The sequence below is a fragment of the Pelobates fuscus genome, chromosome 1 (genome assembly GCF_036172605.1).
Source record: "Pelobates fuscus isolate aPelFus1 chromosome 1, aPelFus1.pri, whole genome shotgun sequence".
Classification (NCBI taxonomy): Eukaryota; Metazoa; Chordata; class Amphibia; order Anura; family Pelobatidae; genus Pelobates; species Pelobates fuscus.
In genome coordinates, this window is record NC_086317.1 from 485942551 (window position 1) to 485969224 (window position 26674).

General features: G+C 45.3%; 1 protein-coding gene and 1 pseudogene across 4 annotated transcripts in view; one reads left to right on the top strand and one right to left on the bottom strand.

Annotated features, from left to right (window-relative positions):
• The window catches only part of PDE2A (phosphodiesterase 2A), a 678984-nt gene that overhangs the window by 281800 nt on the left and 370510 nt on the right, over positions 1–26674 (bottom strand). For 3 of the 4 annotated variants that reach the window (XM_063432647.1, XM_063432656.1, XM_063432664.1), the window contains one exon: positions 8667–8756. In XM_063432647.1, the coding sequence (XP_063288717.1) occupies positions 8667–8756 (90 nt within the window). Of the gene's footprint in view, positions 1–8666; positions 8757–26674 lie in introns of those variants that run through there. The other variant, XM_063432673.1, reaches the window with a different exon arrangement.
• On the top strand, positions 290–809 carry LOC134600219 (ferritin heavy chain, oocyte isoform-like; annotated as a pseudogene).

Consider the following 26674-nt stretch of genomic DNA (forward strand, 5'->3'; position numbering starts at 1 on the left):
ACAGGCTTCTATTCCTCATGCTTAAGTGTTCCTTTAAGAATACTCATACCATATGTCAGAGATAGGCAACCTTTGTCAACACAGGTGGTGTAGACTACATGTCGCATAATGCAGCATCAAGGGGTATGTAGTCCACAACATCTAAAGTGCCAAAGGTTGTCTACCCCTGGGCTATGAAGTGCCGCCAGGTGAATCTGCTTTTTAATATAAGAATTATTGAAGCAAGGAGGTAGATCAGAAGGTATCAGGAGAACCATTTCAGGGATGAAACCCGTTACCACAAGCAGCCATGAGCACTCAGATCCACCAGGACTGCAAGGCTGCCATCAACCACCAGATTGACCTGGAGCTGCATGCGTTCTATGTGTACCTGTCCATGTCTTATTATTTCGAATGTGATGATGTGGTGCTGAAACATTTCCCAAAGTACCTTCTGCACCAGTCACGAAGACAGTGAGCATGCAGAGAAACTGATGAAACATTATATAACCAGCGCGGTGGGTGTATACATTCCTGCAGAACGTGCGGAAATCAAATTGTGATGAATTTGGAAGTGGTCTAGAAGCTCTAGAGTGTGCCCTGCAAGTGGAGAAGAACGTGAACCAGTCCCTGTTAGAGCTACACAAACTATCCACAGATCGCAATGACCCCTGTCTCTGTGACTTCCTGGAGACTCACTACCTCGATGAGCAGGTGACATCCAAGAACTGGGAGATCATGTGAACAACCTATGCAGAATGGGGGCTCCTACAAACAGCATGTCAGAGTATCTCTTTGATAAACACACACTGGGGGAAAGGCATGAATGAAAGTGAGCCTTTTGTCCTCTCCATGATCAAGTTTAAAATGTCTATATTATATTTGAGATTGTATACTCTTGCTCATATTTTGGCACAAAAAAAAATTCTAGACTTGGATAATATTATATTTGGACAATAATAGCTCAAATGTGACACTGCAGGGTGTGGGTAACAGGAACTATCATTCCATATTGGCATACCGTGCCATACTGGCATACCGTGGCATACCGTGCCATACTGGCATACCGTGGCATACCGTGCCATACTGGCATACCGTGGCATACCGTGCATACCGTGCTACTGTCTAGGCATGTGTTGGAAATGTCTGTTTATTAAGAGGATTTCAGTGTAAGAGGTCACTGAATACGGAAACCATAACTGGGTGGCATAAACCTGTTACATCAGAGCAGGTTACAAACTACATATGGTCTTGATACAAAACTTAAAGCATGTCTATGTCCAGCACTAACAATAAATGGTCACATTAAATAATCCTATGGCACTGGGAACTCTGCACCTACAAAATTAAAGATATAAAGAATTATTGATCCAAGAATAAATCTAACTGCCATTCTGGGGTTACACTTCAAACTGTTTTTAGGGGGGGAGGGGGGGGGGGTTGCCTTCTTTTGGATCCACAACAAAAAAACAGATGTGCGTAGGGTTGAACTTGGTGGACACATTTCTATTCAGCTATGTAACTATGTGACTATATTAATGTACACTGAATGCACACAGGTGTCTGCTCTTTGGGGAACATGCAAGATGACAAAACCAAAAAGATAAGTACACGTTACAGGAGCGAGACACGTCTGGTGGGCGCAGTCCTTGCTCTGTCTTGTGTCTGGACCTTCTGTCAGTAAATAAAATATTAATGCTCTGCCTTTATGTTAACGTAGGCTTAATTCACTAAACATAGGGATTCCACTAAGCTGTCACTAGATATTCGTGTCTTAGCCCTCGAACGCAGGCAACTCGCATGCGAATAGTTAATCAGGAGTTTTATTCAACTGGAAACCTATGAGGTAGGTCAATAATAATAATAATAATAATAATTAATTAATTAATTAATAAGGGGGATGGAAGAAAGGCTAAAAAAAGTATTTGTTTTATTTAGAAAAAAAAAGCGCCTCAGAGTGGATATGATAGCACTATACAAATATATAAAGAGTCAGTACAAACCGCTGTGTGCTAACCTGTTCATTAGCAGACACTGAAAGAAAGGCAGAGGAAAGGGTCCTTCACAGTAAGAACAATAACGATGAGGAATTCTCTGCCTGGAGAGCTTGTTTTATTAAATTCTGTAGATAATAAAAAATAAAAAAAAAGCCCTGATGATTTTTTGGAGAAACAGAATATTAAAGGATATAATAATCATATATGTGGACAAGTTGTTAATCCAAGGAGAAATGTGATTGAATGATCTTTGATCTGCTGTTATGGGGTCAAGAAGGATGGAATCAATGATGCCCTTTTTGTAATTGGCCATCACTACAAATGGTATGTGTGTATTCTTTAAGGTGAATAGGATGTGTTCTGAAGGCTATACTCGATGGACTGGAGGCTTTTTTCAGCCTCGATTACTATGTAACTACGAGTTATGTAACAATGTTGCCCTTAACAGATAGGTCCCAGTTTCCTAAGAATCTGCATCTCACCGCTTCCTGCTGACTCCTCCGAAAACCACAATATTTTTCTGTGTGCGATCCATTGGTTTCCATTTGGAGATACTCATTATTTTGTCTCTGGCAGGGGCTGTGAAGAGGCTGCTGCATTACGGTGGGTTTACATGAGCCATTTTCTGTACACACAGCCCCTGTGAAATGACATTGTAATGTTCCCAGCAGACTGTGTTAGTCTATAATGGGATTCTGTTCTAAACTATAGCAGATGTTACTCTTTTCTTCCATTCCATGACACAGAGTTGATCCCAATTTCACGCTCAATAAAGCTCCCTTGGATAATGCAATGTCACAGAAATCATCATTAACAAATTCACTTGTAAAAGTGCATTCCCTCTGGCTTTTGGACGCCGCAGGAGAAGAGCGTTGTGCTCAGCACAAGTTTCCAAAACTCATGTTTTGACAGCGATAGACCACTCAATCTCCTACAAGCTCAACTCTAAGCCATTGATCGGTGGGGTGGGACAGTTGGCAATGTATCACCCAAACCATGGAACGGCATTCCTTCCTCTCTTTGGATCTCACATTTATGAACAGGTTCCTCTGGCTACTCATTGAGGACGGGGGATTAAAGGTGATATTGAGGAGGGGGAGGGATTAAGGTGATATTGAGGATGGGGGATTAAAGGTGATATTGAGGAGGGGGTGAGGGATTAAAGGTAATATTGAGGAGGGGGTATTAAAGGTGATATTGAGGAGGGGGTGAGGGATTAAAGGTAATATTGAGGAGGGGGTATTAAAGGTGATATTGAGGAGGGGGTGAGGGATTAAAGGTGATATTGAGGAGGGGGTGAGGGGTTAAAGGTGATATTGAGGAGGTGGGAGGTATTCAAGGTGATATTGGGGAGGGGGAGATTAAAGGTTGACATTGGGGAGGTGGGGGGGAGAGATTAAAGGTTGACATTGGGGAGGTGGGGGGGAGAGATTAAAGGTTGACATTGGGGAGGTGGGGGGAGAGATTAAAGGTTGACATTGGGGAGGTGGGGGATTAAAGTTTGGCATTGGGGAGGTGGGGGGATTAAAGTTTGACATTGTGGAGGTGGGGGGAGAAATTAAAGGTTGACATTCGAGAGGTGGGGGGAGAGATTAAAGGTTGACACTGGGAAGGTGGGGGGGAGAGATTTAAGGTTGACATTTGGGAGGTGGGGGGGATTAAAGTTTGACATTGAGGAGGTGTGGGGGAGATTAAAGGTTGACATTGGGGAGGTGGGGGGGAGAGATTAAAAGTTGAAATTGAAGAGGTGGGGGGAGAGATTAAAGGATGACATTGGGGAGGTGGGGGGGATTAAAGTTTGTCATTGGGGAGGTGGGGGGATTAAAGTTTGACATTGTGGAGGTGGGGGAGAGATTAAAGGTTGACATTGGGGAGGTGGGGGGTTTAAAGTTTGACATTGGGGAGGTGGGGTGGATTAAAGTTTGACATTGGGGAGGTGGGGGGGATTAAAGCTTGACATTGGAGAGGTGGGGGGAGAGATTAAAGGATGACATTGGGAAGGTGGGGGAGAGAGGTTAAAGGTTGACATTGGGGAGGTGGGGGGGAGATTAAAGGTTGACATTGGGGAGGTGGGGGGGAGATTAAAGGTTGACATTGGGGAGGTGGGGAGAGAGAATAAAGGTTGACATTAGGGAGAGATTAAAGTTTGACATTGGGGAGGTGGGGGGAGATTAAAGTTTGACATTGGGGAGGTGGGGGGAGATTAAAGTTTGACATTGAGGAGGTGGGGGGGGTAGAGATTAAAAGTTGACATTGGGGAGGTGGGGGGTAGAGATTAAAGTTTGACATTGGGGAGGTGGGGGGGAGAGATTAAAGGTTGACATTGGGGAGGTGGGGGGAGATTAAAGTTTGACATTGAGGAGGTGGGGGGTAGAGATCAAAAGTTGACATTGGGGAGGTGGGGGGTAGAGATTAAAGTTTGACATTGGGGAGGTGTTGGGGGATAAATTAAAGGTTGACATTGGGGAGTTGGGGGGGGAGATTAAAGTTTAACATTGGGGAGGTGGGGGGGAGAGATTAAAGGTTGACATTGGGGAGGTAGGGGGGATTAAAGGTTGACATTGGGGAGGTGGGGGGAGAGATTAAAGTTTGACATTGGGAGGTAGGGGGGATTAAAGGTTGATATTGGGGAGGTAGGGGGGATTAAAGGTTGACATTGAGGAGGTAGGGGGGATTAAAGGTTGACATTGGGGAGGTGGGGGGGAGAGATTAAAGTTTGACATTGGGGAGGTGTTGGGGGAGAAATTAAGGGTTGACATTGGGGAGGTAGGGGGGATTAAAGGTTGACATTGGGGAGGTAGGGGGGATTAAAGGTTGACATTGGGGAGGTGGGGGAGAGATTAAAGGTTGACATTGGGGAGGTGGGGGAGAGATTAAAGGTTGACATTGGGACAGGCAGAATAAAATATATGTTGCTATTGTAGGAAATGTACTGGTTTGGTGGGTCTGAAAGTGTTAAAAGTACCAAGTGACTGTAGTATTAGAGATCCTACTGTCTGCATAGAATTGCCGACCCTCCTACTCACTTGCCGACAGTGCTATAGTCCCAGCTCCATGTCAGTCATTACTCAATAGATCCATTAAGGCTTGCCAAGATGCCTCCAATTAGTGCGACTGACAATAGTGACCCCCGCGTCGGCAGAAGCAGAATTTCCTGCTGAATACTCACAAGAGTAAACACACAATTATTATCTATTGTTGGGAACAAGAGAGAGACGGGGAGCGGATTAGTCCTCTGGACCATCAGCCGATCATTGTGGATTTCTTGTCAAACAGCTCACAATAGACTGCAGGAGATTTCAAAGAGTCTGCAAAGCTGGAGGAGAAGAAATGAAACTCTGTCTTATTTCTCACAGATTCCTTACACGCAGACAAAGGAAACAAGTGAGGCAGACTGATGTTAAAATGAAATAAAAGGCCGTAGCATGGCACGAAGTCTACTCATTGAGCTCAGCGACTGATGGCCAAAGCCCGTGATTAGCAGACGCGTGTCACACTCTGAAATAAACACATATAGTTATATCAGCTCTAGATTAGATTTCATATTATGATTATCCGCCTGGTTACCTTTAAACACAGCCGTGGATGTTTCCACCGTGGATGTCAGCTCGCATTGCACATGCCTGGTGGCTTTCTTTACAGATTATTGTATGTATTACTTGTCGGGCAAACAGTGATATAGAAAGGGTAGTATATACCTGGAATAGCCTTCCAGTGGGAGCAGTAACAGTGATATAGAAAGGGTAGAAGATACATGGAATAGCCTCCCAGTTGGAGCAGTAACAGTGATATAGAAAGGGTAGTATATACCTGGAATAGCCTTCCAGTGGGAACCGTAACAGTGATATAGAAAGGGTAGTAGATACCTGGAATAGCCTTCCAGTGGGAGCAGTAACAGCGATATAGAAAGGGTAGAAGATACCTGGAATAGCCTTCCAGTGGGAGCAGTAATGGCTAACAGTGATATAGAAAGGGTAGTAGATACCAGAAATAGCTTTCCAGTGGGAGCAGTAATGGCTAACAGTTATATAGAAAGGGTAGTAGATACCTGGAATAGCCTTCCAGTGGGAGCAGTAATGGCTAACAGTGATATAGAAAGGGTAGTAGATACCTGGAATAGCCTTCCAGTGGGAGCAGTAACAGTGATATAGAAAGGGTAGTAGATACCTGGAATAGCCTTCTAGTGGAAACAGTAATGGCTAAAAAGAAGATGATGTAGAAAGAGTAGCCTGGCTAACAGAATAAAACAATAAAGGACTTACTGAAACGTGCATAACGCTATCCTGAAGAATAAATTAATAAAATGACATTATAATTAAAGGATAATTACTTTTCTTAATTCATGCGATACTCACGTTAGTACCGCTGTGCTATGTAATATCAGCGTCATGGATAAAGAAGAAGCTTAGTAAATACCGCATATACGGTATGTTTGACAGAAATCCACAGCTTTCCAGAGGGGTTCTGAATACACCCCGTGTGTTTAAATTAGGAGTGTTCAGACGAGACAGGCAGATGGCTTAATGTGCTGGTGGTATCTGCATTCGGTGTAACGCACACAGCACCGGCGGGGTTAAACCAGCCTGCTCCGGGCTAGAAATCCGCAGCACATGGCTAATTAGGGATTCTAGATGTGTGCTCCTTTCACCCCTTGGGGCTATCTACGAGGGGCACTTCCACATTTGCATAGCAATGTTTTCATAGAACATTCCCTAAACTCATGATTTTTTTACCGCTCTCATTTGCTGCCCTCATTTACGCAGAGTAAGCGTTTCCAAGTCTGGCGTGAGTTTGCAAATAAAAAGCTCTGGTAAAGGCTATAATTACAGCTATCTAATAACCCTTACTGAACATGGGAGAAGCCATATCCTGAGACAGAGTGCATCGAATGTGCAGACATTCTGAACAGCATTCTATCGGAACTCAGAAACATTAACAGTGATAAAGAAAGGGTAGTAGATACCTGGAATGGCCTTCCAGTGGGAGCAGTAACAGTGATATAGAAAGGGTAGTAGATACCTGGAATCGCCTTCCCGTGGGAGCAGTAACATTGATATAGAAAGGGTAGTAGAAACCTGGAATAGCCTTCCAGTGGCAGCAGTAACAGTGATATAGAAAGGGTAGTAGAAACCTGGAATATCCTTCCAGTGGGAGCAGTAACAGTGATATAGAAAGGGTAGTACATACCCGGAATAGCCTTCCAGTGGCAGCAGTAACAGTGATATAGAAAGGGTAGTAGAAACCTGGAATATCCTTCCAGTGGGAGCAGTAACAGTGATATAGAAAGGGTAGCCTTCCAGTGGAAGCAGTAACATTGATATAGAAAGGGTAGTAGATACCTGGAATAGCCTTCCAGTGGGAGCAGTAACAGTGATATAGAAAGGGTAGTAGATACCTGGAATAGCCTTCCAGTGGAAGCAGTAACATTGATATAGAAAGGGTAGTAGATACCTGAAATAGCCTTCCAGTGGAAACAGTAACAGTGATATAGAAAGGATAGTATATACCTGGAATAGCCTTCCAGTGGGAGCAGTAACAGTGATATAGAAAGGGTAGTAGATACCTGGAATAGCCTTCCAGTGGAAGCAGTAACAGTGATATAGAAAGGGTAGTAGATACCTGGAATAGCCTTCCAGTGGAAGCAGTAAAGGCTAACAGTGATATAGAAAGGGTAGTAGATACCTGGAATAGCCTACCAGTGGGAGCAGTAACAGTGATATAGAAAGGGTAGTAGATACCTGGAATAGCCTTCCAGTGGGAGCAGTAACAGTGATATAGAAAGGGTAGTAGATACCTGGAATAGCCTTCCAGTGGAAGCAGTAACATTGATATAGAAAGGGTAGTAGATACCTGGAATAGCCTTCCAGTGGAAGCAGTAACAGTGATATAGAAAGGGTAGTAGATACCTGGAATAGCCTTCCAGTGGGAGCAGTAACAGTGATATAGAAAGGGTAGTAGATACCTGGAATAGCCTTCCAGTGGCAGCAGTAACAGTGATACAGAAAGGGTAGTAGATACCTGGAATAGCCTTCCAGTGGGAGCAGTAACAGTGATATAGAAAGGGCCGTGATAGCTCCGCCACTTTTTATGACGCAAAAAGGGGCGTTGACGTCATGACGCTAATGATGTCACGTGTCGCCAAAAGTTTCGAATTATGACGTTTTGGGGGCGTGGCTACATCCTAACAAGTTACAGCCACAGTATAAAAAGATTCTATGGATTAGGTTCCTTGCCCTGGTCCCAATAGTGCTATTCTGTATTCAGTATTTTGTCTTTCAGCTATTGACCTTGGCTTTGTTTGTTACTATTCTGCTTTCTATACTCCTTGACCCGGCTTTGGCTTACTCGCTTGTCCTGATTTCTGCAGTCCTTGACCTCGGTTTGAATTTAACTACCCCTTGTGATTATACGTTAGTCCGGCCATTCTAAGGTCCGGTATACGTTACCTTGTATCTACATTCTGCGTGCTGGATCTCAGTCTAATCCTGACAGTCAGCTCCTAGGGTGGGTGTCCGTTCTTTTGGAAAAGTGTATAACACTAATGAACCCTGCATGATGGCTTTATTGATAGAGAGAAGGTAAGTATTTCACTAACCTGCCCAATAATAAGTAATTATACAATTTCATTCTATGATAAATTACATGTTATATGGTACATAGATATAATAAAAAGATAAGTAGACCACTTACCACTTTTGGCAGGACGGCCGCTATGGCATCTTTGATGGCTTCCTGTAGACGTGGAATGTCGATGACAGAGCCGAGGGTCAGCAAAGCGTCCTGCAGGAAGAAAGCAGAAAACACACAAGTTATAAGATGCAGGTCAGACACATCACAACGGTCCAAATCCCATGTAAATCAGCCAGCAATACATTCATACAGGTACCACACATTTCTTAACCACATTCCCCTTAATGTTCAACCATCTATAACAGGTATCGGGCATCAGTAAGTGTACAAGGCTCAGTTTGACCAGTTGGCTCCTTTTCTTGGTGTAAAAGCTTAAAGGAGGTTTTTAATACAGGCCCCAGCAGTGTGGATAAGACACCGGGCCGGGTGCCACCTACAGAGTCTAACATGTATTTGAGCAGAGTACATAGAATGGGCAGTTTCCCATTGGGAGATTTGTTGAATTTTATACAGGTTCTCCGTCACCATTATCCAGCAACACATCCAGGTCTACAGGCATGGAAAACCTCGGGAATTAACCTGGGAACTCTGTTAATCCAACCAGCAAAATGTCTTCCTTAACCTGCACAAAATCCAGGTTTATACATTGCCAGTAGCAACCTTCAAACGATGTGTGCATTCTGATCGTTAAATGAATACTATAGCATTAAGAATACAAACATGGGGGGCGGGGCCTGACCGCATGCTGTCCGGTCGCAGGCTTGAGAGGCTCCGGCAAATCTTGCTCTTCTTGGGCGCCTTATTGAAGCTTAATGCCTGCACTGGAGCCCAGGAGAAGTCCCAAGTGTCCGGGGGGCTGCCGGCGGCACTACAGTCCCCGCGATCGGGAGTTTCGGAGCCCTAAGGGGCGACACGAGACTTCGGGGCCTGCGTGGGCGAACAGCGGGACAGACGGCCGCTGTCCTGTTCGAGAGCCCGGCTGCCGTGTGGCGACCTAGAGACGTGCCTCCCGGGCCCCGTTCCCCCCCTTCTGGGCCGGGGGGGTTATCCCGGTCCACACTGGGGAGAATCACCGCCTACCATCGGCCCCCAAACTAGGCTAACACCGCACGGTGCACGTCGCGCCTGAGCAACAAAATGGTGGCAAACGACCAACGCAGATAAGGCCACCTAAGCCTGCATCAACTTACTGTCTTGGACAGAACCCCGTGGATGCACCTGCCCACGGACTCACAGACGGGAGTGGGCACCCACATCTGCCTTCCTGGGCACGGAGCCCTCAGAGGTAATACCTCACAACACAGCCCTACACCTGGACACTTCACCTCCCCCGAGACTCTTTGCTGACAAAACAGAGCTAAAGAGGACCGCCGGCGGGGTAACGCCCATATTACACACCATGAAGCAACATATTCGCGATGGGTGACAGGAGCCGACCACAACCGGACGACAAAGCGGCTCAGCTTAGATCTGAGACCCGGGAAACAGAAACACTGAGCCTACATACCAGCCGCCGACTGCCTGTTACCCCAAGGGACTACCTGAAATCAATTGATACCCAAGCCCCAGAGGAGGCGGCCCAAGACCCACAGGGACTATCTCATGTACTTTCGGATCGCAAAAGCATTTATTTTTGGCATGAGCCCTGACATCACCTACACCACATATTTGCCCTCGCATGTTTTCCTAATAGCAATGTGGGGCAGAGGGGCTTCAGTGGTACACACTCATAGATACGAGCTATTAGACATCAGCTTGTTTACTTTCGTTTTAAAGAATAACAGGTTAGCTTGCATTGAAATACTCAGTAATTAAATAATCTTCCTGCACTAGCCTGCTATAACAATCGACTCTAGGCTTCCCCAATATGCCTTAACCTCACTTGTTTTTTAGGCAGAGTGTCTTATGCATCTCAAGGGTAGAATAATGTTCATCATATATGCTACTTAAGACTCAACTACTCCTAATAACGTTAACTAAACCGTTTCTACCTGTTTAACCTACTAAATAACATATAGTTGCAACATAAATAAAAAGAGGCTGTTATACACGGGAGTTTCAGCACTGCTATTGTTCTCTTTATGTTATGCATTCTCTTTGTTTAAAGTGCTCTAACCCCATGTGCTATTTATCTTTTTATTCATATTTTTTCCTCTTAGTATAACAAGAGACCTGCATATTTCAAGCAACAGTGTGCTCATCTATGATTTTTGAAGTTATATGCATCCTTACTTTAGCATGTCATATTACAAAAATGTGCACGTTATCTATAAGCCATGTCTATGTTCAAGCCGATGATAAACCATATGTATACATACAATAAAAGTGCATTGTCTATCTACCCCCCACTGTAACTAATGTCTTGAAACCTGCATATGGAATGCCGTTGGGGTACCATATGTATGCCTGCGATTAATATATGCACTGCAAAAATAAAGAATTAAAAAAAGAATACAAACATGCACACTAAAAAGAGCTGTTAGCGTAATACTAGTCCCCCAATGTGCCATTCTCTGTATGGCTGCCACATTGCCGCGGGCTGAAATCATCAACCACAATGATTTCAGCCAATCCAATGCTTCTCCCAAATCAAAAAGATGTTTTCAAGTTGGGTGGTTTAATGGCCAGAGATTAGTTGTGCCCACGAGCCCAAATACTCCACGATATTTGGGATTACAAGTGGTAACCACGGCAACGCTCTAAATCTCGCGAGAAGAGGACCCGGAGGAGCTGCAGGCTGAGCTCCCGGGTCCTCACTTCCTCCCCTGCCGGCTGTCAGCATAGTGCCTGCGGACCGGGGAGGGAGATCTCTGATCTCCCCGGTCCGCAGGCACATAACAGGGCTGGCCCTTGGGCAATGCCAGCCCTCCATTAGCCGGCCGGGGGAGAATCTCGGGGTGGGCAATTGCCCCGTTGCCCCCCCACCCCCCCTGGATCTGCCACTGAGCCGTATCCCAGATATACAGGGTTAGTAAATAGCCGTATCACAGATATACAGGGTTAGTAAATAGCCGTATCCCAGATATACAGGGTTAGTAAAGAGCTGTATCCCAGATATACAGGGTTAGTAAATAACTGTATCCCAGATATACAGGGTTAGTAAATAGCCGTATCCCAGATATACAGGGTTAGTAAAGAGCTGTATCCCAGATATACATGGTTAGTAAATAGCTGTATCCCATATATACAGGGTTAGTAAAGAGCTGTATCCCATATATACAGGGTTAGTAAATAGCTGTATCCCAGATATACAGGGTTAGTAAATAGCTATATCCCAGATATACAGGGTTAGTAAATAGCTGTATCCCAGATATACAGGGTTAGTAAATAGCTATATCCCAGATATACAGGGTTAGTAAATAGCTATATCCCAGATATACAGGGTTAGTAAATAGCTCTATCCCAGATATACAGGGTTAGTAAATAGCTATATCCCAGATATACAGGGTTAGTAAATAGCTATATCCCAGATATACAGGGTTAGTAAAGAGCTGTATCCCAGATATACAGGGTTAGTAAAGAGCTATATCCCAGATATACAGGGTTAGTAAATAGCTATATCCCAGATATACAGGGTTAGTAAATAGCTGTATCCCAGATATACAGGGTTAGTAAATAGCTATATCCCAGATATACAGGGTTAGTAAATAGCTGTATCCCAGATATACAGGGTTAGTAACTAGCTGTATCCCAGATATACAGGGTTAGTAAATAGCTATATCCCAGATATACAGGGTTAGTAAATAGCTGTATCCCAGATATACAGGGTTAGTAAATAGCTATATCCCAGATATACAGGGTTAGTAAATAGCTATATCCCAGATATACAGGGTTAGTAACTAGCTGTATCCCAGATATACAGGGTTAGTAAAGAGCTATATCCCAGATATACAGGGTTAGTAAATAGCTATTGTGGCGAAACCAACTTCGCCACTGTGAACTGGAGAAGCCTGGTTGCTAGCCTCCTGTCCTGCGACTATGGCCCCTGGACATATTGCACTGTAAAAACTATATTTGGGCATGTAATAGTTTATATTACTGCTACTGGGCCTTTAAGGGCCATCCGTGGACCTATTGGGACTTTTTGGGATATGTGAAATGTCTGTGTGTTATGTGTAAAATGTGACTTTATGTATTTTAAAGTGTTTTATGTCGTTTTGCAACCATGTGGTTAATGGAGTCTGCCTCTAGTCAAGGATAATTGGATTACTTCTCCAATTAACTCCAGGGCAGAAGGGAGGAAACCAGGGTGCATTGTGGGGATGTTTTTCTGCCAGCCAGGAGGGACAGAAGATACTTTTAGTAACTTTTGAACCCCTGGTCGGATTCATGCCATTTTTTAATATGTTGTTCCCCTGAATGGATTGATTGTGGATATGTATTTTCATGTGAATGTGATGTATGGTTGTAAAGTTATGAAAGTTGTGTAAAAGTATATTTTGAACTGTATGCATAATGGGATTATGTGTCACACTAAGGGGAGGGGATGTGTGGGATGTAACATCTATGTCATTGGTTCTTTTATGCCTCCCCCTGGGTGTGGCCTGTATGTGTGAGTTGGAAATAAAAGCCAGGCTGGATGAGCCAGTCCAGAGTTCCTGTTTAACCCTCAAAATGAAGTGTCGTCTCGTTCTTGGGGGGAATTGGATTGCAAGCTGACTGCCAGGAGTGTAAGCGGATTGTATGCTTTTCTTGTTCAGCTGTTCCAGTTCGGAGTGTTCGTGTGTCTCCAGTCGGGAGAGTGGTGTTTGCAGTAGCTGCCTGTGCATCTGGAAAGGGGATTATCGCCTAAACTGGGTTTTATCCTCTTGTAAGTGAAACGGTCCGTTACAATTGGTGGCAGCGGTGGGATCGTTCCTACAACCAGAGGGACAGCTACAGACAACACCATTCCTGGATTACAAATTGAGGGCAACGATAGTACCCGTACAGTGACCCTATCTACAAGGAACCAACTGCAGCAGAGCAAGCATGGCACCCAGCTACACGCAGGAGGAGTTTGACAAAGAGCTGAGATCACGGCTGATTTTCCTCGAACCCAACCCCCCGGAGAAATACGTGCAGCTTGTGAGTAGACAGGTAGAAGAGTACCTGCAGGTCGGAACCGGGGCGGGCACGGAAGTTGGCAGGTTGGTAGAGACCCCAGTGGCCAAGCAAGTTGCAGGGAGAGAAGCGTGTTGTCCTTCCTCCCCAGTGGCAGTGTGTACCCCAGGGAGCTGATGGTGTCGTCCTTCCTCCCCAGCGGCAGTGTTTACCCCAGGGAGCAGAAGGTGCCGTCCTTCCTCCCCAGCGGCAGTGTGTGTCCCAGGGAGCAGAAGGTGCAGTCCTTCCTCCCCAGCGGCAGTGTGTACCCCAGGGAGCTGATGGTGTCGTCTGTCCTCCCCAGCGGCAGGCTGAGTTACAGGGGGCAGAGGTAGTTGTTCCTGCCCCCCAGCAGCAAAGTGATATGCCAAGAAGGCCGTGTGAAGTGAAGGGAGAGGAGAGCAGCGTCCTCCCTCCCCAGCGGCAGTGTTTGTCCCAGGGAGCAGAAGGTGCAGTCCTTCCTCCCCAGTGGCAGCGTGTACCCCAGGGAGCAGAGACAGTCAGTCTCGCACCCCAGCAGCGGGACAAGAGAATGAAAGGGGAGACAGCCGGTCTCCCTTTCCACCAGCAGAGAGAATGGCAGGGAGAGGAGCCTGCTAGCCTCTCTCCCCAGCGGCAGTTTACCGTCCAGAGAGAGGAGCTTGTTACACCCTCTCTCCAGCGGCAGCCTAACCCACCAAGGGGAGATGTTAAGCCCCGCATCCGTGCAGATGGGACCGTAGTCTCTGCACTTACAGCACCAGGGGTAGGGACGGTCGGTCCTGTCCCCCAGCCACATAGCGATATATCCAAAGTGGAGACAGTCAATCTCCAGCAACCAGGCTACTCCCGGGGTAGTGCTGGCACCAGGACAGAGTACCGCTGGTCTCTGCCCACTCAGCAACCCACCAAGGCGGCCTACCAGTCCCCCACACAGCCGTGGTAAGGCACCTGGACATGGACAAAATTCTCCCTTACCCAGGTGGAGTAACCATTTATTGTGGGTGGGCTGTACTGCTGGTTTTGTCTTGTGGGTGGGTTGCTGGACTAACCAGGGCACTGACCGGCAGCAGGTCAGGTACCCTGTTAGTCTAATTGGTAAAGGGGAGAATTGTGGCGAAACCAACTTCGCCACTGTGAACTGGAGAAGCCTGGTTGCTAGCCTCCTGTCCTGCGACTATGGCCCCTGGACATATTGCACTGTAAAAACTATATTTGGGCATGTAATAGTTTATATTACTGCTACTGGGCCTTTAAGGGCCATCCGTGGACCTATTGGGACTTTTTGGGATATGTGAAATGTCTGTGTGTTATGTGTAAAATGTGACTTTATGTATTTTAAAGTGTTTTATGTCGTTTTGCAACCATGTGGTTAATGGAGTCTGCCTCTAGTCCTGGATAATTGGATTACTTCTCCAATTAACTCCAGGGCAGAAGGGAGGAAACCAGGGTGCATTGTGGGGATGTTTTTCTGCCAGCCAGGAGGGACAAAAGATACTTTTAGTAACTTTTGAACCCCTGGTCGGATTCATGACATTTTTTTAATATGTTGTTCCCCTGAATGGATTGATTGTGGATATGTATTTTCATGTGAATGTGATGTATGGTTGTAAAGTTAAATAAGTTGTGTAAAAGTATATTTTGAACTGTATGCATAATGGGATTATGTGTCACACTAAGGGGAGGGGATGTGTGGGATGTAACATCTATGTCATTGGTTCTTTTATGCCTCCCCCTGGGTGTGGCCTGTATGTGTGAGTTGGAAATAAAAGCCAGGCTGGATGAGCCAGTCCAGAGTTCCTGTTTAACCCTCAAAATGAAGTGTCGTCTCGTTCTTGGGGGGAATTGGATTGCAAGCTGACTGCCAGGAGTGTAAGCGGATTGTATGCTTTTCTTGTTCAGCTGTTCCAGTTCGGAGTGTTCGTGTGTCTCCAGTCGGGAGAGTGGTGTTTGCAGTAGCTGCCTGTGCATCTGGAAAGGGGATTATCGCCTAAACTGGGTTTTATCCTCTTGTAAGTTTAACGGTCCGTTACAGCTATATCCCAGATATACAGGGTTAGTAACTAGCTGTATCCCAGATATACAGGGTTAGTAAAGAGCTATATCCCAGATATACGGGGTTAGTAAATAGCTATATCCCAGATATACAGGGTTAGTAAATAGCTATATCCCAGATATACAGGGTTAGTAAAGAGCTATATCCCAGATATACAGGGTTAGTAAAGAGCTATATCCCAGATATACAGGGTTAGTAAATAGCTATATCCCAGATATACAGGGTTAGTAAAGAGCTATATCCCAGATATACAGGGTTAGTAACTAGCTATATCCCAGATATACAGGGTTAGTAAATAGCTATATCCCAGATATACAGGGTTAGTAAATAGCTGTATCCCAGATATACAGGGTTAGTAAATAGCTGTATCCCAGATATACAGGGTTAGTAAATAGCTGTATCCCATATATACAGGGTTAGTAAATAGCTGTATCCCAGATATACAGGGTTAGTAAATAGCTGTATCCCAGATATACAGGGTTGGGTTTAATAATTAATGTAATTTAGGGTTTAAGTTCTACATATATAGAATTGAGCCACACCTGGCACTGCTAGTTCCCGCATGGTTCTAAGATAGTAAATGTAATCTCTGCTGTCAGTGGAACCGTTTAACCTTTCTAACCATCTGTCAGATTCCAATAGGGACCATTAGTGTTACTATCTATCTCTCGATCTGTCTCTCTTCCTTTCTATGTTACTGAGGTATTATTATCACACAGCAATTGACATTTCAAAAGCACTAAATCCAGCATGGCATATACCGAGATTACCTGGAACAAATCTCCCCTCTCTTTTTATCCCTCTCTGTCGTTCTTCTCTCTATATATATATATTTGTCTCTCTATATCTGTCTGTGTCTCTCTCACCCTCTGTCTGTGTCTCGCTACCTACCTGTCTGCCTCTCCTCCTCCCTGTCTCTCTAGCTCTCCCTCTCCTTCTACATAGTTACATAGGTGAAAAGAGACTTGCGTCCATCAAGTTCAGCCTTCCTCGCATATGTTTTTGCTGTTGATCCAAAAGAAGGCAAAAAAATTTAAGCGCTTCCAATTTTGCAACAAACTAGGAAAAAATTCCTTCTTGACCCCAAAATAGCAGTCAGATGTCTCCTTGGATCAAGCAGCTATTACCCCACTAATTAGAAATGATATCCCTGTATGTTATTGTGGCAAAACTAGCCACTTTAAACTGTACTTTCATAAATGTGTGCATATCGCTTTAAGAACCAAGTGTATGTCTGCATAATGTGTTTCATGCAAACAATAGCGTTCGTATGCTGGCGGCATGAAAGCCCACCAGCATTCATACAATAGTTTCACGAACAGTGAATTTCAACACTGTTCGTGAAACGAACAAACTACTGAAGGGAGACCACACACAGGAGGTTGTGTGGCTCCCATTAAGGATTGCAACATTGTTGCAATCGGTAATTAGAAGGATTCACGGTGGCCGCCGTTCGGCTACCGACCACGCGGCGGTCGGTCATCTTGGATCCTTTGTTAGCCCAGCGGTATTCAGTCGTCGAGCGCCTGGAAATAAAATCGGCTACTCGACGGCACGAATACCACTGGACTTCCAAGCTGTTCGGGAGCCCCGGTCCTTCGGTAAAGTGGTTCCCTAAAGTCAATCGGTAGTTTGAAGATAACTTAAACATAATGTTGGTTTTGTGCGGCGTTCGGATATTTAGGCTGGGATCTGAGCAGTACTTTCACAAAATGTGCGCTCAGACCCCAGCTATCTACCGAACGTCCATTCGTTTAAATATCATGAATATTATAAAAGTTATGTATTTTCGTGTAAAATGTCAGTTCTGCTGCACGGAGGGATAATCCACTTAACTGTATATTCTAGTGGGAGTATCCCTCTCATACAGCAGTGCATGATGGGAGAAATGTCCAGGTTGTTAAGTTCCCCATGTAGTCCCCTACTGTACAACCCCTGTAATGTCAGTAGGGAAACCCCTTGCATGGGGAATCCCATAAATACTGTGACCTGTGATTAAAAACTCAGTTGACTCCCAGCCGGGAGCTGCGAGCTGCAAAGGGGTGGTTGGAAGCCACCCACGTTAACACCATGGAGGACCTGTTCCAGTTAATGGTCATGGAACAGTTCTTCAACGGGATACCTTCCCACCTACAGAACTGGGTAAGGGACCACAAGCCACAAACCCTGCAAGGGGCAGCAAAGCTGGAGGACGAGTTCCTAGACACCCGGAGGGACCAGCGCACTCAAAACCAACCGTATATAACCCTACACTGACGATACCAGCTGTGACCACCCCGATCCAGCCACGACCTGGGGTGAGCCAAAATACGTACACCCCCAGGTACCCTGCACGTGCTCCAATTCGCTGTCACACCTGCAACCAGCAAGGGCATATCTAACGAGACTGTCCGCGCAATCGACCCAGGCCCAGCTGGAATAATGCAGCACCAAGCAACCGAGCAGCTGTACACTGTGTGCAAGCAGAACAGTATGGAGCACCTGAGACCGTCACGCCAAGGGAAGAACTGCTGGGGACGCTGCATGAGGTAAATCCCATCCAGGCCGCCTCAGATAACCGACAAGGACATCGACAAGAGGTACATATGGAGGGGAAAAAGGTACAAGGACTTCGTGACTCTGGGGCTACCTTAACCCTGGTCCGGAACCATCTGGTACCTAAAAACAATTTAACTGGAGACTGTGTTGCTGTACAGGTGGCAGGGGGAGTAATTTATAAAGTAACTACTGCCAAGGTACATTTGAATTGGGGAGCGGGGCACGGAAATGTGGAGGTGGGGATGATGCAGGACCTACCTGCTGACGTCATTTTGGGCAACGACCTGGGGGAGTTGACTTCAGCTTTCTGTTCCTCAACCCACTGTACAGGAAGCATATCCGGTTGTGACCCGGCAGCAGGCCCGCACCACAGCTCCGCCTAACCACTCTGAGGCTCAGGTAAGCAATGTACCCCCCATGCCGAATGTCATGCCCTGGGCGTCCCCACTAGAATTTGGTTCTGAAGTGGCCCTAGATACCTCCCTGCAGATCTACAAAGATCACATTAATAAAGACCAGGCAGGATTCGAAGGGGAGAGATACACCTGGGACAGGGGACTGCTGTACCGTCACGCAGAAAAGGTAGTGTCCGGATCTTTACCCCAACCCATTAAACAATTAATAGTGCCTCGAAAGTATAGACTGGAGCTATTACTTTTCGCCCACGACATTCCCCTGTCTGGGCACATAGGGATCAGCCGTACTAAGCACAGGCTGACCCAGAACTGCCTGTGAACATGCTCAAACCATACCACGAGCGCACAGAAGAAGTAACCGCGATCTGTGCACCTGCTGCCGAAGATTACGATAATTTGCCACTCCCAGATCTCCTAGACCAAGAGGGCCAGAGCGGAAACCTGGGAGAAGTACAGTTAGGAGAGTGGCTAAACCCCCAGGAGCGAACTCAGGTCCAACGACTAATTCAGGAAAAGGGAGCCACTTTTTCCAACCTATACTCCATTAGCCACTCACAAGGTAGAAACCCTAGACCAGACTCCCCTTCGCCAAACCCCGTATTGCATACCCGAATCAGTTAAAGAAAGTAGGCGGAAGGAGATTGAGGAAATGTTGCAGTTAGGGGTGATAGAGCATTCAGACAGCTCCTGGGCCTCCCCAGTAGTACTAGTACCAAAACGGGACGGGACGACTCATTTCTGTGTGGACTACCGGAGGCTCAACGATAAAACTACCTCGGACGCTTACCCTATGCCCCGGATAGACGAGCTCCTAGGCAAAATGGCCAGGGGCCAGTACCTCACCACAATAGATCTGTGCAAAGGGTACTGGCAAACTCCACTAGCCGAAGACGCCATTCCCAAGTCGGCATTTGTCACCCCGTTTGGCCTATATCAGTTTAAGGTCATGCCATTCGGGATGAAAAATGCCCCGGCTACCTTTCAGAGGATGGAGCGTGCGCATATTTAGACAATATAGCCATTTTTAGCTACTCCTGGCCCAAACATCTGACCCACATAGGAGCTGTACTAGACAGGATTAGGGAGGCCGGACTGACCTTGAAGCCCAGTAAATGCCATATAGGAATGGCAGAAGTCCAATACTTAGGACACAGGGTAGGAAGCGGGCTACAGAAACCAGAACCCGCTAAAATAGAGACAGTAGCCAAGTGGCCACCCCCCGCACTAAAACACAGGTCCTTGCGTTCCTGGGTACCGCAGGGTACTACAGGAAATTCGTAGCTAATTGCAGCACCCTAGCAAAACCCCTCACTGATTTAACCCATAAAAATCTCCCCAAGATAGTAGTTTGGGCCCCAGAGTGCGAACAGGCCTTTCAACAACTCAAGACGGCGCTCATACAATCACCTGTACTTTCTGCTCCTGATCCAACTAAACGCTTTCTCGTCCATACAGACGCTTCTACCGAAGGACCGGGGCTCCCGAATGGCTTGGAAGTCCAGCGGTAATAGTGCCGTCGAGTAGCCGATTTTAGTTCCAGGCGCTCGACGACCAAATACCGCTGGGCTAACAAAGGATCCAAGATGGCCGACCGCCGCGTGGTCGGTAGCCGAATGGCGGCCACCCTGAATCCTTCTAATTACTGATTGCAACAATGTTGCAATCCTTAATGGGAGCCACACGACCTCCTGTGTGTGGTCTCCCTTCGGTAGTTTGTTCGTTTCACGAACAGTGTTGAAATTCACTGTTCGTGAAACTATTGTATGAATGCTGGTGGCTTTCATGCCGCCAGCATACGAACGCTATTGTTCGCATGGAACACATTATGCAGACATACACTTGGTTCTTAAAGCTATATGCACACATTTATGAAAGTACAGTTTAAAGTGGCTAGTTTTGCCACAGTTATGTTTTTGAAAGTATTTATCCAATTGCAGTTTAAACATCTGTATAGACTCTGACAAAACCACCTCTTCAGGCAGAGAATTCCATATGTTTATTGCTCTTACTGTATAAAAACCTTTTCTTTGCCTTAGATGAAATCTCCTTTCTTCAAGCCTAAATGTGTGACCTTGTGTCCTATGTATAGCCCTGTTTATGGATAGATTTCCAGATAAAGGTTTGTACTGGCCCCGAATATATTTGTATAATGTTATCATATCTCAGGCGCCGTTTTTCCAAACTAAACAAATTTAAATTTTTTAACCTTTCTTCATAACTAAAATGCTCCATGATATCTTTGCCCAAAATTGCACAGCATATTCAAGGTGTGGTCTTACCAGCGATTTATAAGGAGGCAAAATTATATTTTCATCTAGAGAATGTATGCCCCTATTTATACATGACAAAACCTTACTGGCCTTAGCAACAGCAGATTGACATTGCATATTGCTGCCTGATCTGTTGTCTATAACAATTCCCAAATCCTTCTCGTGTGTGGTTATCCCTAGTTTAGTACCATTTAGGGTGTAAATTGCTTGTGCATTCTTAACCCCAAAGTGCATAACTTTGCATTTCTCTACGTTAAATTTCATCTGCCATTTTAGTGCCCAAACCCAAATCCCTCTGCAGCAAAGCAATATCCTGCTCACATTTTATTACTTCACAAAGTTTTGTGTCATCTGCAAACACTGATACATGGCTTTCAATGTCTATTTCAAGATCATTTATAAATATGTTAAATAGAAGCGGTCCCAAAACAGAACCCAGAACTTACCACTGTTGTCCAGCCTGAAAATTTACCATTAATTACAACTCGTTGTACTCTATCCTTAAGCCAATGTTCTACCCAAGAACAAGAATATTCATCTAGACCAATTTATTTTAGTTTGAAGACTAACCTATTGTGAGGAACTGTATCAAATGCCTTGGCAAAATCCAAGTAGATCACATCCACTGCAACACCCTGATCTATACTTCTACTTACTTCTTGTAGAATGCAATTAGGTTAGTTTGACATGATCTATGTTTCATAAAACCGTGCTGATTATTGCTAATAACACAGTTCTTCCCAATGAATTCCTGAATATTATCCCTTAATAGCCCTTCAAATATTTTCCCAGTCGCAATAGTTAAGCTCACAGGTCTGTAATTTCCAGGCAAGGATTTTTAACCCTTTTTAAATATAGAAACAACATCTGCATTCCTCCAATCCTCCGGCACAATCTCTCTTTACCTCTAACTCTCCCATCTCTGTGTCTCTCTAGCTCTCTCTCTCTCTCTCTCCCTCTCTCTCTGTGTGTCTCTCTCTCTCTTTCTCCATCTCTTTATACCTCTCTCTCAATATATCTATCTATCTCTTTCTCCATCTCTTTATACCTCTCTCTCTCTCCCTATCTGTGTCTCTCTAGTTCTCCCTCTCTTTCTCAATCAATTATACCTCTCTCCTTAGCTGTGTCTCTTTAATTCTATTTATATTTATGAGACTTTGAAATTAGAAATAACAGTGCTGCATCATTAACATACTGGATACTGATCTCTCATTCCTTCCATAGAAACACAGATCCCAATGGCAGAAAAATTCTCAATTTCCATGAGTAGTCTGTCAATCTTAATTCCAAAGACACATGTTACATTCTTAGTTTGTTAAAAGATGAGTGCTACCTGTATATGGGCAGTTTAGACTCTGTTAGTGTCCATTTGGGTGTCTCCTGTTTGTACGCAGGTAGTAAGGTGATACGATGTGTGTACGTGTGCCGGGTATCTCCTGTTTGTTTGTATGTCGGTAGTAAGGTGATAAGATGTGTGTACGTGTGCCGGGTATCTCCTGTTTGTTTGTATGTCGGTAGTAAGGTGATATGATGTGTGTACGTGTGCCAGGTGTCTCCTGTTTGTTTGTATGCAGGTGGTAAGGTGATAAGATGTGTGTACGTGTGCCGGGTGTCTCCTGTTTGTTTGTACGCAGGTAGTAAGGTGATAAGATGTGTGTACGTGTGCCGGGTATCTCCTGTTTGTTTGTATGCAGGTGGTAAGGTGATATGATGTGTGTATGTGTGCCGGGTGTCTCCTGTTTGTTTGTACGCAGGTAGTAAGGTGATACGATGTGTGTACGTGTGCCGGGTATCTCCTGTTTGTTTGTATGTCGGTAGTAAGGTGATAAGATGTGTGTACGTGTGCCGGGTATCTCCTGTTTGTTTGTATGTCGGTAGTAAGGTGATATGATGTGTGTACGTGTGCCAGGTGTCTCCTGTTTGTTTGTATGCAGGTGGTAAGGTGATAAGATGTGTGTACGTGTGCCGGGTGTCTCCTGTTTGTTTGTACGCAGGTAGTAAGGTGATAAGATGTGTGTACGTGTGCCGGGTATCTCCTGTTTGTTTGTATGCAGGTGGTAAGGTGATATGATGTGTGTATGTGTGCCGGGTGTCTCCTGTTTGTTTGTACGCAGGTAGTAAGGTGATACGATGTGTGTACGTGTGCCGGGTATCTCCTGTTTGTTTGTATGTCGGTAGTAAGGTGATAAGATGTGTGTACGTGTGCCGGGTATCTCCTGTTTGTTTGTATGTCGGTAGTAAGGTGATATGATGTGTGTACGTGTGCCAGGTGTCTCCTGTTTGTTTGTATGCAGGTGGTAAGGTGATAAGATGTGTGTACGTGTGCCGGGTATCTCCTGTTTGTTTGTATGCAGGTGGTAAGGTGATATGATGTGTGTATGTGTGCCGGGTGTCTCCTGTTTGTTTGTACGCAGGTAGTAAGGTACGTGTGCCGGGTATCTCCTGTTTGTTTGTATGCAGGTGGTAAGGTGATAAGATGTGTGTACGTGTGCCAGGTGTCTCCTGTTTGTTTGTACGCAGGTACTAAGGTGATAAGATGTGTGTACATGTGACGGATGTCTCCTGTTTGTTTGTATGCAGGTGGTAAGGTGATAAGATGTGTGTACGTGTGCCAGGTGTCTCCTGTTTGTTTGTATGCAGGTGGTAAGGTGACTAAGTGCGCTGTGTCTCTCCTGTTTGTTTGTATGCAGGTGGTAAGGTGATATGATGTGTGTACGTGTGCCAGGTGTCTCCTGTTTGTTTGTATGCAGGTGGTAAGGTGATAAGATGTGTGTACGTGTGCCGGATGTCTCCTGTTTGTTTGTATGCAGGTGGTAAGGTGACTAAGTGCGCTGTGTCTCTCCTGTTTGTTTGTATGCAGGTGGTAAGGTGATATGATGTGTGTACGTGTGCCAGGTGTCTCCTGTTTGTTTGTATGCAGGTGGTAAGGTGATAAGATGTGTGTACGTGTGCCGGATGTCTCCTGTTTGTTTGTATGCAGGTGGTAAGGTGACTAAGTGCGCTGTGTCTCTCCTGTTTGTTTGTATGCAGGTGGTAAGGTGATATGATGTGTGTACGTGTGCCAGGTGTCTCCTGTTTGTTTGTATGCAGGTGGTAAGGTGATAAGATGTGTGTACGTGTGCCGGATGTCTCCTGTTTGTTTGTATGCAGGTGGTAAGGTGATATGATGTGTGTACGTGTGCCAGGTGTCTCCTGTTTGTTTGTATGCAGGTAGTAAGGTGATAAGATGTGTGTACATGTGACGGATGTCTCCTGTTTGTTTGTATGCAGGTGGTAAGGTGATATGATGTGTGTACGTGTGCCGGATGTCTCCTGTTTGTTTGTATGCAGGTGGTAAGGTGATAAGATGTGTGTACGTGTGCCAGGTATCTCCTGTTTGTTTGTATGCAGGTGGTAAGGTGATAAGATGTGTGTACGTGTGCCGGATGTCTCCTGTTTGTTTGTATGCAGGTGGTAAGGTGATAAGATGTGTGTACGTGTGACGGATGTCTCCTGTTTGTTTGTATGCAGGTGGTAAGGTGATAAGATGTGTGTACGTGTGCCAGGTGTCTCCTGTTTGTTTGTATGCAGGTGGTAAGGTGACTAAGTGCGCTGTGTCTCTCCTGTTTGTTTGTATGCAGGTGGTAAGGTGATATGATGTGTGTACGTGTGCCAGGTGTCTCCTGTTTGTTTGTATGCAGGTGGTAAGGTGATAAGATGTGTGTACGTGTGCCGGATGTCTCCTGTTTGTTTGTATGCAGGTGGTAAGGTGACTAAGTGCGCTGTGTCTCTCCTGTTTGTTTGTATGCAGGTGGTAAGGTGATATGATGTGTGTACGTGTGCCAGGTGTCTCCTGTTTGTTTGTATGCAGGTGGTAAGGTGATAAGATGTGTGTACATGTGACGGATGTCTCCTGTTTGTTTGTATGCAGGTGGTAAGGTGATATGATGTGTGTACGTGTGCCGGATGTCTCCTGTTTGTTTGTATGCAGGTAGTAAGGTGATAAGATGTGTGTACGTGTGCCAGGTATCTCCTGTTTGTTTGTATGCAGGTGGTAAGGTGATAAGATGTGTGTACGTGTGCCAGGTGTCTCCTGTTTGTTTGTATGCAGGTGGTAAGGTGATAAGATGTGTGTACGTGTGCCGGATGTCTCCTGTTTGTTTGTATGCAGGTGGTAAGGTGACTAAGTGCGCTGTGTCTCTCCTGTTTGTTTAAATGGGAGACCAGGGGTTATCGATATTTTACTGAAGATTACCAGGGTTATTTATTTACTAAAGTGAGGATTTACATTGTATTTTAAATGTATGGTAACAATTGGAAAAATTATCCAAGTCATTTATGCTATCCCACTTTAGGAAATAACCCTATATATATTTATATATTTTAAATATATGTGTTTTCTCTTGATGCGACATGCTCAGACGTTCTTTTCACATACTGGGTATCTAGAAGTTGTGGCCATGCCAGTAGAGGCTGTTCTGTGTCTTCTAGTGTGCAGGACTGTCTCTCAGACGGTTGCCTTACTATACACATGTGCAGTCTGTCTCCCTGCCCTAACCTTGCTATACACCTGTGCTGTATGCCTGTCTGCCCTGACCTTGCTATACACCTGTGCTGTCTCTCTCCCTGCCCTGACCTTGCTATACACCTGTGCTGTCTCTCTGCCTGCCCTGACCTTGCTATACACCTGTGCTGTCTCTCTGCCTGCCCTGACCTTGCTATACACCTGTGCTGTCTCTCTCCCTGCCCTGACCTTGCTATACACCTGTGCTGTCTCTCTGCCTGCCCTGACCTTGCTATACACCTGTGCTGTCTCTCTGCCTGCCCTGACCTTGCTATACACCTGTGCTGTCTCTCTGCCTGCCCTGACCTTGCTATACACCTGTGCTGTCTCTCTCCCTGCCCTGACCTTGCTATACACCTGTGCTGTCTCTCTGCCTGCCCTGACCTTGCTATACACCTGTGCTGTCTCTCTCCCTGCCCTGACCTTGCTATACACCTGTGCTGTCTCTCTCCCTGCCCTGACCTTGCTATACACCTGCATATATATATATATATATATATATATATATATATATATGTAGTTGCAATTTCATTTACACAATGTCCTCGGGAAGAAATGTAAGTTCAGTTATGAGGCTAGAAAGAGTTTGGAATAAAAACAGAAATAAATAACGGACGATGCAAACAAACAGTAAAATACAGAACTTGTTACAAAAACAACCAAAAAATAAATAAATACACATTTTGTCTCGGCCCAAAATACTGGAAAATCTGAAATAAGTTATACTAGCCAACTGTGAGGGCACAAAGAACTTGCCAATCCGTCTTTAGGGTTATGTTGATGAAGGGAGCGCTCTGTGTACACAGGTTACTTGATCATTACAAACACAGCCTTCCTGTTTACACGTACACTAATGGCAGCTCTGATTAACGGCTGGGATAAAATAATAACATTATAAAAAGGCCAAGGTGAAATGGAAATCTCTCTCAGCTGATGGAACGCGTGTCTACTCTGGTTCAATGAAGTTCTTTACTTTTCTAAATCCTGACCTTTCTCCTCTGTTCCTGTCCTGCGTGATGATTGATGCTGTGTGTGCAGATTGGAAATGTCAATGAAAACAATGCGTATGGCACCACGGCAGGGCCACGGACAAGCAGATAGGGGGCATCAGATCCGAGAGCTGGCAGCTCGGAGGAGGCGAGGAACTTACTGATAGATTACCTGCAGATGTGGGACACCAACGG